Raw genomic sequence first — 13,150 nt, forward strand, 5'->3', positions numbered from 1 at the left:
ACCAGTTGTTTAGAGTCAGACTTGGGGACTGGCAGTCTTTCTGGACTTCTGGGAAAGCTCTTATTTTCATAGGTCTGTCTGGATTGGCTTGCAGGAACATTAAAGAGCCACACATTTATTTTGGGCAGTGCTGCATTAGTGAGTTACATCAATATGGCAGGAAACAGAGAAGAAGTATGGGACTGGGGACATGGCACTGGACTAGGACTCAGGAAATGTGGATTCAATACCTAGCTCTGCCATAGCCTCCCTATAGCCTTGGGAAAGTCATTTAATTTCTGTGTGCATCAGTTTCCCCACCTGCAAAATGATAATACCTCACAAGGGTGGGGTGGGTTAACACCTAAATTAATTAATTAATGTTTGTAAAGTGCTTTGAGATCCTCAAACAAAAAGGTAGGAGTGCAAAATATTAGTAATATTTTATGTTGCCTCACATCACCGCCACTTGGTGTAGACCAAACAAATTCTACCATGTGGAAAAGGTGTTCATTCAGAGGAGCATCTTGCCCTTTTTCAGTGCAATCAAGGCAAGTTTGCTGGCCCTGCAGGCATGATTTGTGGCACAACCTCTGCACTAGTACGAGCCTAGGTCTGTAGAGGTTCTTGGTCTGCTGCAGCATGGGTCTGGCAGTCAGAGGCAAGGAAGTGGTAAATCAGGGAATGGGATCCTTGAATCTTACTTTGTAGATCCTCCTTGTCATAGGGTGGACTGGTCCTTTAAGGGATTTGGGCTCAGCCTCCCCTGTGCCTTGTCATCTGGTCCCGGGTTTGGGCTGGTGGTTGGGTCAGATCATCAGGAATCATGTGATGGTAGGCCAGGAGATGGGGTTCCTCTAGGATGGAGACTACTCCAGCAGATAGTGGGAGACAAGGGGCTAGGAAAGACTTAGGGGAGGTCTCTCCAGAGAATCTGAGTAGGCCTGACAGAGTTCCCCTGGTTAGAGGGAGCTTTGAGAGACCCTGGGGCCTGAAACCCTGACACAAGGGCAATGAAGGTGAAAGACATTCAGAGAGGCTTCTGCAAGGGATCAAGAGGGGATCCAGGCTCTGAAAGGATGGAGCTCCCAGCTCCAGACAGGTGAAAGGGGCTGGCTAGAGATACCTGCCACAAAGGGCCGGAGCAGAAGCATGATGAGGGAGGAGGCTGAGGAAACATCAGGCAGCAGGACTTGGAATTTGGAAAGAACTTATGAGCCCAACAAAGGACTGAACAAACCATGGAGTGGGGGAAACCTTGTTTGGATTTGAGATATTTGAACTGCGATACTTTAATAAACGAGGCCCAAGAAGGGGTGTTATTTTTCCCATATGAGCGTCTGGGGGCAGTTATTGGGAAGCTCCAAAAGGGGAAAATGAGGCAGTGACAAGGTCCAACACTGGACTGGTAAGACACTGACACCCTTCTCTATGGCAAAGGAATGCTAGGGCTGTGAGGTAGCAGCCATGAAGTGGACCCTGCTCTCATGATGCAGCCTTTGGGGTTGGGAGAATAGATGCCCCCTTCCTTCCTGCCAAGTTACTTGGTCTGGGCGCTGGAGGAAGGACTGTGGCCTCGATACTGATCTGAGGAAACTGAATATTCCTTTACCACCTGATGGTGCTATCCTTACTCATGTTGAGTTCCAGTAGTTTACTCCATGAGTAGTCAATGGACTGCTCCCAGAATAAGGTACCACTCAACGTGAGTAAAGGTGATAGAACTAGGCCCTTAGTTAACACATTAATAAATCTATAGAGAGAGGGTGGGAGCAATAGGTTAGAAGGCTCTATATTCATTATGGCTGCAGTCTCCAAAAGTGCCCACTAATGTTGGGTGCCTTGTTTTCTGGTGCCTAACTTCAGATCCCTACGGGTCTGGTTTGCAGGAGAGCTGCTGAGCATCCACAATTCCAGTTTAAGTCAATGCTCTTCATGGTGAAAGAGAAGGGGCAGTCGTGAGTGGACTGGAAATATTAACGGATCAGAGGACCCGCTTTTGGGAAAAATAATAGCAGTTTTTATACATAAAATCATTGCTTTAAATGCTGAATTCTGACTATGAATGTTCTAGTGGAACCTTGAGGCACAGAGGAATTTCCTGCAGTAGGGAGGAGATAAAACAGTCTGAACATAACTAGCACAAGAGAGTTACTTACAAGGGCACATGGGAATGAGGTGAGTCGGAGATGGGCTTCCCTGGCTTCCATGTGCACTTACTGGGCAAGTTGGGAGGAAGCCATGTATAATTGGTTTTGGTTTCCTGATTTTCCGTATCAATGCCATTCTGCAAATGAGAGCTCTTGATCTTCCTGTTCAGTGTGGACACAAAAGCCATCTTGAGCTGAGAGAAAAAGAGTGGAAAAAGCAACCGTTAGAATCAGGGAGCTTGATTTTCAACCTTGCGCGTGTATGCTGGGTAACCAGTTTGCACGGGGGCGCTTGAGCTGATACACAGTGACCTCAATGCCGAACCGGGTGCCGTAACTGGAGCATCCAAGTTTGGAAATAGCACTGAAGAATTGAGGGCCTATCTAGTCTAGGGGAATATTTTTCACCATCACAATTAAGGAACTGGAACCTCAGTTGTAATTAATTATGGTACAGCTGGCAATGTAAGTGTGAAAAAACCAAACCAAAACATGGATAAAAAAATAACTACAGAAAAGCCCAGTGACTCTTACAGTCTGGAAACCAATATTCCAAGACTTATAGTAAGTAAGCCACCTAAGGATGATTTCTGTAGAAATTTGATTGTCTGTTCTCTATGCCTCCGAAATTAACAAATCTTTTCCCCTCCCTTGTACCTGTTTGCAGAGATCTGACATTAATTACAGGACCCACTGCCACTCCCACTGAAGTCAATGGGAGTTTATCATTGACTTGAATGGATGCTAGAGCAGGTCCATAATGTATGTTACAACATTTGTTGTTTTTAAAGCATCATAAACTTGCATTGCATTTAAAGGTGATCTGCAAAAGGGTAAAACGAGGTTAGTCTTTCCTTATTACTTTACGATACACAGATGGGCCCATAGAAAGTGCTTTGGTGTTTAAAGATTTTGATTATTACATTGGGAATTCAGATCTTGTCCAGATTGAAAAATATGATGACTGGAGAACTTGTGAAATGATGGCAGCAAGGTAAGCAAAAGAGAGGGTCAGATTCCATCTCCTGCTGTGGCATCCGCACACTCTGACAACAGGTCTAGGTATCTCAGATTGAGCTGATTGGTGGCCTTAAAGGGACAGAGGGATATATTGTAGGTTTCAGGAGCCAACTGACAACAGCTTAAAAGTAGAAGGATAAACAGTTATGGCCTATCTACACTTCAAATACAGCTAAGTCAGGGGCATGAATAAGATTCTGTCTAGACCAGTGGTTCTCAAAGCCGGTCCACCACTTGTTCAGGGAAAGCCCCTGGCGGGCCGGGCCACTTTGTTTACCTGCCACGTCCACAGGTTCGGCCGATCACGGCTCCCACTGGCCGCAGTTCACCGCTCCAGGCCAATGGGGGCTGCGGGAAGTGGCGCGGGCTGAGGGATGTGCTGGCCGCCCTTCCCGCAGCCCCCATTAGCCTGGAGCGGTGAACTGCGGCCGGTGGGAGCCGTGATCGGCCGAACCTGTGGACGTGGCAGGTAAACAAAGTGGCCCGGCCCGCCAGGGGCTTTCCCTGAACAAGTGGTGGACCGGCTTTGAGAATCACTGGTCTAGACTATAAATAATTGCAACTGTGTTGTAACCAGAGGAGGGGACAAATGTATTGTAATTGGATTCCATGATTTGGCTGTCTTTGTAGCAGAGATAAGCAAGGAAGTTTAGATTACTGCCAAGACTTAAACAATACTTACTAATTGTAAGAAACAAAAGAAAAAGTGCATTTAGTAACTAAAAGCCTCTTTTCTGCAGTGGTGCACCCCAGGAGGCACTGTAATCCATCCAAATCCTGTTTCAGTCTGTGTTAAATGAACATACTTTGCAACTCAGTCTCAGGTCACAGACATGCATCTTGGATAATTTATGAGGTTTGACGTTACTCTAACAGCACAGATTATTCTAGCCATATCTTATTGCATTATTGTGGTGCTTTATTATGTAATTACTGCAAGTAGAAATGTCATCACTTGTCTTGAGGGTTTGCAACTCCTGCACTTTCTGTTTGAGTCCAAAGGTTCAATTCTGAAATCTCTGAAAGGGCCAAATCAAAGTCCCAGGAAAGGCAAAAAAAGGTTTGTCATTGACTTCAGTGGGACCCGGGTTTGGTCAAAAAGTAGAGATGGGACCAAAGTATGATCCAGACCCTAATTTTAGAAATGGCCGGTCTGCTAATAATAGGCCAGATCAAAGCATTTGATCCAAGCATTCCTGAACATCAGAGGTGTTCACACTCCAAATCTGGATCCAGATGAGACCTTTGCAAATGGTCTCTAGCTTTATTATAGGCTTAACCAAAACCCCAAATTTAAACACCCACTAAAATGGGGACGTTCAAAACACAGATCCATATCCAAATTTTACTGCTTGCTTGATCCCATCTTAGTTTAAAGGGGCACTGTTACAAGTTGTGAACGGCCCAAAACTTGACCCACTTTTGGACACTAATTCTCTGTGTGCTTTTATTTTCAAGTGTTCTTATGCTCTTCAGGATTACTGTCACCAGTTTAGATTTACAAACAGCTGTGCCAAACACAACAGCCATGATTCCATTGGGATTACAGGTTTGCAGCCCATGAGTTCTGCTTTGAAATTCAGGTGCAAAAACCACCACAAATATTCACAATAAAACTCATTCAAAAAAATCACTAAGCTTCATGTGGTTTTGTCATTAAACTGTCAGCCAAGGGCTGCTCAAAACTGCTTGTTTCCTTGAAAGGCCTGTGAACCTCAACCAACTTGGGCTGAGTTGGGTGTTTGCAACAAAATCCAAGTTTAACCCAGCTGGAGGAACACCAACAAAGCAGTGTGCAGATAAATACTCATCTTGGTGAAGAAACAGAGTGTGACGGCTACCTATTCATCCTCACAACAGCCCTGTGAGATAGAGAAGTGCCTACGAATGGGAGATTGAAGCACAGACACACTAAGGTCCAAATCCACAAAGGTATTTAGGCTTCTAACTCCCACTGACATCAATGGAAGTTAACAGAGAGAGAGCAGCCTGGGTCTGTAAATTCACTGAGGCTCGGGAAGAAAATACCCTGAGTGGCCAAATCTGAAGAGAATAGTTCCTCATTATCAGACGTTGCTGAACATTCCTAATACATTTTGTTTTGCACATGCTGATATGTGAACAGAGTGCAGACTCCAAGAGCTAAATCAGCTCCTTCCACCCAAAGCACACAGAAGAGGGAAAGTTATATTTAAAGCTGTAGGATGGAAGGGATAGAGGTGTGGCCTGATAACCATGTGGAGCCCAAAGTTCTGTGGGAAATCCCAATCTCAGTTATATTGCCAGCCCCTCAGCATGGTTTTTCATTCTCCCATCCCCCAGCAGCCTGGTTGGACTGTGGCCTGCTGCCCTGTTGGCTCCCTTGCCGTAGCTTCTCCTCCATCAAGGGCAGTGCAAGGTACAGAGGGGGAGTGCATGCTGAAACCAGCATTTGTCACATGAGTTACAGAGGGTCACTGACACACATGTCGATCATCATCCTCAGGGCCGGATTAAGGCAGGGGTTTTAGGAGCTGCAGCCCAGAGCCACGGCTCAAGGAGGGCCTCACAAAAATAAATCACAGGCCGCAATCTCCAACTCCGGGCTGCTAAAAGTCCCGTGGCACAGTGGGGTGCTCGGGCAGGCTGCCTGCATGCCGTGGCCCCACGCTGCTCCTTGAAGCAGCCGGCTGCTAGCACGTCTCTGTGGCCCCTGGCAGGGGGTGAGGGGATGGGGAGAGGCTCTGCGTGCTGCCCCCAATACTGTCCCCGCAGTTCCCATTGGCCAGGAACCCCAGGGGCCGCAGAGATGTGCTAGCAGCCAGCCACTTCGGGGAGCAGCTTGGGGCTATGGAAGGCACCTGTGGTAAGCGCCTCCTGGCCGGAGCCTCCACCTCACACCCTCTCCTCCACCCCAACCCCCTACCCCAGCTCAGAATCCCCCTCTTGCATCCCAATCTCCTGCACCAAACTCCCTCCCAGGAAAAAGACTTATATACAGGGACCCCACAAAATCAAATAGCCCCGGGCCCACAGGAGAGTTAATCCGGGCCTGTCATCCTTGCACTAATCTGTGAAACCACTCCCTCTTCTAATTCCGCCAAGAGACCCACTTTTACTATAATGTCTACAAAACGTTGCCAACTGATAGAGACTGGGCAAGTGGCCAGATGTGACAACTCTACTCGCATGCTTTATTGATGTAAAAATAAAACATGACATCATACCTACACAGCATGCCGATAGCTGTGTTTTACTGTTACCCCCATTCTCTTGTTACATCTGGTCTTAAATTTAAGACTGTGGGCTCTTTGGGGTAGGGACTGTCATTTGCTCTGTGTGTGTGTGTTTACACATGCATACACACACACACACACAGTACACTGGGCCTCCAATCAGTTTGGGGCCTTTTGGTGCCCCTGTTTCTAAATGGTTATAATCTATTTAGGATGGATTGAATGGGAAAAGAGAGGAGGGGCATGGACAGCGGGTTGCATAGGCTGGGGGAGGCCCCCTGCTTACTACCGCCCCCTGCTTACCACCACCCCGTGTGCACTCCAGTCCTCCAGCCCCCAGTGCTCCGGCTGAAGGGGGAGGGGGCGCTGCGGCTGCACGCCGACCGTCGTCCCAGTGCTCCTTTGGGGCTGGGGGGCTAGCCTGGGGCAGGACTGTGCTGGTAGCCAAGATGGGATGGGCTCTGGGCTCCAGCAGGGAGGGGAAAGGGCGGGGCCTCGGGTGGAAGGGGTGGGGCTGGGGGCTAGCCTCCCCCAGCTGGCAGTTCATGCGCCACCCATGCGGAGGGGGAACTCTATGTCAAAATGATATTACCTGTTTCCAAGTCACTGATAACTCAGAAGAAAATTACCTTGCATGCTTATGGATCAATGTCCTAAAAGATAAAGCACAAGATGTGGTACTAGTTGGAGCCTCCATCAACTCACAGTAAGGAACAGGATGACCAGTTCCTTACACCGCTATCTACAGTATGTGATCATAGGGGACTTCAGTTTGAGTGGCCTGTGCTGGAGGTCTCACCGTGCCAGTACTGAAACATCCTTGAACTTTATAGATGACAATTTCCTAACTCAGAAAGTGTTGCAGCCAGTGTGGGGGAATTCTATATTTGACCGTCTCCTACCAGATAGAAAGGAACTGATCACAGAAATAAAAGTTAATGGGAGCTTAGGTACAAGTAATCATGACTTGATCACATCTATATTGTATAAGCTAGTCCAGGCTAGTAATATATATACTTGGTGGTTTAATAGGGATAATTTCACAAAGCTTAAAAACAATTATGTTCCAAATCAGCTGAGAGGAAAAATATAATCAGAAAAATGTGAATGATAATTGGGAATCATTTAAGAACACTTCACTAGTTGCCCAAAAAGCCACAATCCCACAACTGAGGACGAAGGCTGTCCTGGTTAAAAAACAAAACTGGTTGAGGGGAATTAAAGGCAGCTGTAAAAATATATATAAGAAATAGAAGAAAGGGGAAGTTGATAGTAATGAATGTAAACTTAGAAGAAGTTAGGAATTGTAGAAAATTGACAAGAGGAGCCAAGTGACACAAGAAGAAATCTATGGTCAGCAATGTTAAGGACAATAATTAATTTTAAAAAAATACTAGGAACAAAAAGAATCCTTACAATAGTATTGGTTCCTTACTAGTTGAAATGGTAGAATTAATAATAATGTAGAAAACACAGAAGTGTTCAATAAATATTTGTGTTCTGTATTGGGAGGGGGGGGAACAGATGATGCAATTTCATCATATGGTGATGATAATACTCTTCGCATGCCACTATTATCGCTGTGGCTACTAAACTCAGACTTTTTAAAATCAGTAGATCCAGATAACTTGCATTCAGGAGTTTTAAAATAGCTGACTGGGAGGTTCACTGGACCATTAATGTTGATTTTCAATAAGTCTAGGAACAGTTGGGAAGTTCTGAAAGACTGGTAGAAAGCTAAGGTTTTGCCAAATTTTAAAAGGGAATAAGGGATGACCGAGGTAATTATCGGCCAGTCAGCCTGACATCAGTCCTGGGCAAGACAATGTAGCGACTGATATAGGATTCGATTAATAAAGAAATAAAAGAAGGTAGTGTAATTAATGCAAATCAACAGGATTTATGGAAAATAGAGCCTGCCAAACTAACATATATTTTGATGAGATTATAAATTTGGATGATAAAGGTAATAGTGTTGATGTAAAATACTTAGGCTTCTGTAAGACATTTGACTTGGTTGCTGCATAAGACTTTGATTAAAAAACTAGAATGATATAAACTTAGTCATTTTTAATCCATGTAATGTGGGTCATGCTAACTCCTAGGTCTCAAAATGACAGGTTTCAGAGTAGCAGCCGTGTTAGTCTGTATCCGCAAAAAGAAGAACAGGAGTACTTGTGGCACCTTAGAGACTAACAAATTTATTAGAGCATAAGCTTTCGTGGACTACAGTCCACTTCTTCGGATGCATATTCGTATGCATCCGAAGAAGTGGGCTGTAGTCCACGAAAGCTTATGCTCTAATAAATTTGTTAGTCTCTAAGGTGCCACAAGTACTCCTGTTCTTCTTTTTTTTAGGTCTCAAAATGTAACTGTAAATGGGGAAACATCACTGTGACATTTCCCAGGGTACAATCTGGATTGTGGAATCTTTTATAACTTTATATATAATGCTGCCATACATATTTTACCAGGACAATAATGTTCAGCAGATTGAGAGTTATCAAATGATACCTCACAAGGCATACTTTGTACAAAATTTATCATAGTATTGTAAAAAGGATGAACATAGGGTGTGTTTGAGTGTGTGTGTTTACTGTGGGACACTTCAGGGATTGGTTCTTGGCCCTATGTTATTTAACATCTTTATCAATGACCTAAAAGAAAACATAAAATAAATGATAATGTTTGCAGATGACATAAATTGGGGGAGCGGTAAATAATGAAAAGGACAGGTCACTAATTCAGAATGATCTAGATTGCTTGGTAAACTGGGCACAAGCAAGCATTATACATTATACATGTAAAGGTATATACATCTGGGAACAAAGAGCGCAGGCCATACTGACAGGATGAGGGGCTCTATCCTGGGAAGCAGTGCTTTGAAAAAAAAATTGGGGATGGGGGTGGATAATCAGCTGAAAATGAGCTCCCAATGTGATGTTGTGTCCAAAAAAGGCTCATGCAATCCTGCGATGAAGAAACAGGAACATTTCGAGTAGGAGTAGAGAGGTTATTTTACCTCTGCATTTGGCACTAGTGTGACTGTTGCTGGAATACCGTGTCCAGTTCTGGTGTCCACAGTTCCAGAAGGATGTTGATAAATTGGAGAGGGGTCAGACAAGAGCCATGAGAATGATTAAAGGATTAGAAAACTTGCCATATAATGATTGAGCTCCTTGAGTCTCTCTATTTAGCTTAACAAAGAAAAGGTTCAGGGGTGACTTGATTATAATCTGTAGGTACCTACATGGGCTCTTCAGTCTAGCAGAGATAGGTATAATGTGACTGGAAATTGAAGCTAGACAAATTCAGGCTGGAAATAAGGTGTAGTTTTTCCACAGTGAGAGTGTTAATCTTTGGAACAATTTACCAAGGTTTGTGGGGGATTCTCCATCACTGCCAATTTTTAAATCAAGACTGGATGATTTTCTAAAAGATCTGCTCCAGGAATTTACTTGGGGAAGTTCTGTGGCCTGTATTATACAGAAGATCAGACTAGATGATCACAATGGCCTTAGAATCTATTAATCTGATACAATCCTCCTACTCCCAAATTAGCCATATTGAAGCATTCAAAATTATGAATTAATTTTAAAGTCTCATTATTTTCAAGCCAATGATCTTGGGGTTCTTTTAGTTTGTCTTCTGGTCTTTGAGATTCACATTTTCAAATTTTTCTCCACAACTTTGAAAGCTAAAAACAGACCTTTAAAAGAAAGAAAGAAAGAAAGAAAGAAAGAAAGAAAGAAAGAAAGAAAACAGAGTCTCACATCATCAACTGGTTCCAGGTGCTGGGACTTTAAGGAAAATACAAGATATTGTGAGACTAATAACAAGACTCACATAGGTTGGCGATGTTACTGGTGCTTTGTTCTTATAAAACGTTCCATGGAAGAACATGCATTGATCCTTTAGACTGGTTGGTGCCTGCAGCACTCACTCCAGCCAGCATTTTACAGACCAGGAGCACTGGAAGGAAATGGGTGACTAAGTACTAGTTATGACTAAGAACACGTGAATCAATCTAGCTAAAAAATGTATGTTCTGAACTCCTTCCCAATGCTTGCACTGAACCTGCAGCTAGTTTGGAGATTTAAAAAAAAAGTTTTAAAAATGTTAGTGTTTTTACAATTTGGGTTTGCCAGCCTTGGGAGTGTCTCTCTAAGCAAATCCTTATTTGCCTTGTGAATTAAGGGACAAGGAGCACAAGTCACTTGTCTATAAAGAAGAGATTAACTGAAGAAGTATGAAAGGAGATTAACACACTTCCCAACAAGCAGCTCTCATACCAAGGGTCACTGGAGACAAGCTTGGCACTAGGAAGGGGGTATAACTTTTCTTTGTCACTTAAAATTTTGGGAGAGAGTGTTTGATTTCCTCATTCCTAACCCTAACCATTCTTGACTGCAGTTAGTTGCTCCATTGCTCCTCCACCTCCACTCCCTGCCCCAGTACCTGTCCCTACATCCAGCAAGGAGCACATTTGCTGGATATTATTGCTAAAGCAGTCAGTACTAGAATAATACGCTCTTGTTATGATTAGGCTTCATAACAGATAGGGGAGTTCACATTTCTATTAGAGGCATTGTCTCAGTCTGTCTGTCTGAGTCTGCAGATATTATGGTATCGGTTACACTTGAGTCCTGTTTTTGAAGGCTATCTTCCCAGCCATAAAGGCTAGAAACTTATTTTGTTTTAAATGTAAACTTAAATTCTGGGACACAATTATGCAGTACTTTGAACATAATCTGAAATCAGGACGTTACTTACCTGGCTAAATAATCACATTCTATACTGGCCTTTGACATTAACTAATCAAACATTTAAAGAGGTGGCTGGGAAATCTTACTTTTCCTGCTGCCAAAAGCCCAAACCCACCTCCCGCATGTGGCAAAAGCTCCACTTGGTCTCTACTCAACTAGTAAAAAAAATCCAGGTCTGCCCCCTCCCTGACAGCCTCTGTGATGCAGTTACTCGTTTTCAACACAAAAAGTCTGCAGCACATTGAAAATTGAAGCATTTGTGCAAGCACAAAATGTACTGAATTTAATATCTAAATTAATAACACAGGACATACTGGACGGAGAGGCAGCAAGGTGGAAAAAGGGCTTGGAGCGCATGTGATTGTGGTGCTGCAACTATGCAATTTGTGTCTAGCAGGCTGCACAGGACACGTCACCTTGGCTGATGCGTATGAAGTGCTTTGCAGATTTTAGTTTATGGCTATTTAATCACATTGCACTGATAACTCTTCAATGGAAGAAAACGTCCCTGCTCTGTGAAGAAAGCTTCATACATTAGACTGAATGAAGAGATAAAGGAGTTGGCACAGTAGACAGATTTTCATACTAATTTGCCCATTCAATCTTTTGCAGCACTCAAAGAAAATTCAAATCTTTTGTGTAATTTAAAAGTGAGTGAATAGAAAATGTTTCTCTTAAAAATCTCACCAAGCTAGACAAATAGAAGGTTAGTTTTCGAAATAGGATTATCCAGAAATTGTTAACACAGATTCTCAATGAATCTTGGAACGTGGCCCGCAAGTCACAGGCTACAGTAAAATCATAGTATTAGATAAGATATACTTACCTGGCCTCAAGGTAGTTGCTGAGTGACTTCCCTAATGCTTTAGCTCGCCTGTTTATATCTGCAGCAGTGAGAGAGAAAGCCAATCAGCTGAGTTAGAACACTTCATGAAAGATACTGATTGGGTGATCTCATAGCATGTATACCTGCTCAGGTTTAGTATGTGATTCCTCTCAAAATCTTAATGATCAGGATGTAAATAGAATGTGCAATTTATTTATTGATTCCGTTTTTATTTACTTAGCTTTAGTTTTAAAAATTCACTAGGCACATGTACATTAAGGCCTCCATTCGGCAAGCTCTTAAGTACATGCTTAAACCCATCCCAATGCAACAAAGTACTTAAGCATGTGCTTAACTTTAAAGATTAGCATGTGCTTAGGGGCCTTGCTGAGTCAGAAACTAAGACCATAACAGAAGGATAAGAAACACTTTGGTGCACCCCATTGTACGAATATCCTTCATGCCTTTAGGGCACCCTACAATCAAACACACTTTCAGGGCTTGATTCTGCAGCACTTACTCACATTGAGTAGCACCAACTCCCATGAGGGTAACAGAATCACAACCTTAGGTGCAATGCAAAGTCATGGTATCATGGGAGAACAGTTCCAGTATTACGTGACTAGCCGCCTAGCATATCTGATACACTAAGATTGATGAGCTGGTGCTGAAAGAGGTTAGTTATGGATTTTTCCCCCGGATTCCTATTGCTAGCAGTTTTATTACTAAATCGGGGTTTAGCACCTAAGGATCCTTTGCACCCCTAGCTAAAGGACTCCATAAAGATTCCCAACCTATTACATGCTGGCTGAGATGAACAACTATTAAAAAGCAGGTGTGTGGGAAACTTTGCTGTCGTACATGAACGCAGGTTATAAAAAGCAGCAATGACTATTTGTTTTGGACCCAAACCTTTCCTAGGCAATAAACATAACAGACAGAGGCCCCAGCAGAGGAATGACATTATCTTTGGCCTTTTTGTGATATGTGAAATCTCTGGAAAACATTGCCAGGGGTAATCCATAGTGGAACAATCCTGTGAGTTATCTGATGTGACCCAGTCTTCCAGGTCACACATAAAGGTGCTCCAAATAATGTTAGTCCCAGTAAGAATGATGTTCTGTGTACATTCCAGTTAAAGAACAACCCAAGGGTCCATTCTGGCCTTGATATCTCCCTTCACAAATATACCTT

At 43.4% G+C, this 13,150-nt stretch overlaps 1 protein-coding gene across 3 annotated transcripts in view; it reads right to left on the minus strand.

Annotated features, from left to right (window-relative positions):
• LOC101934026 (cystathionine beta-synthase-like) overlaps window positions 1–12,010 on the minus strand; it is a 51,420-nt gene extending 39,410 nt beyond the window's left edge. The window contains exons 1-3 of one of the 3 annotated variants that reach the window (XM_065578126.1): window positions 11,957–11,973; window positions 6,957–7,017; window positions 2,139–2,323 (exon numbers count right to left, since the gene is read on the minus strand). In XM_065578126.1, coding sequence (XP_065434198.1) covers window positions 2,139–2,317 — 179 coding nt within the window. In that variant the 5' untranslated portion in view covers window positions 2,318–2,323; window positions 6,957–7,017; window positions 11,957–11,973. Of the gene's footprint in view, window positions 1–2,138; window positions 2,324–6,956; window positions 7,018–11,956 lie in introns of those variants that run through there. The other 2 variants (XM_024100541.3, XM_024100540.3) reach the window with 2 other exon arrangements.
• Between the last annotated feature and the right edge of the window lie 1,140 nt (window positions 12,011–13,150).

The sequence above is a fragment of the Chrysemys picta genome, chromosome 1 (assembly GCF_011386835.1).
Source record: "Chrysemys picta bellii isolate R12L10 chromosome 1, ASM1138683v2, whole genome shotgun sequence".
NCBI lineage: Eukaryota > Metazoa > Chordata > Testudines > Emydidae > Chrysemys > Chrysemys picta.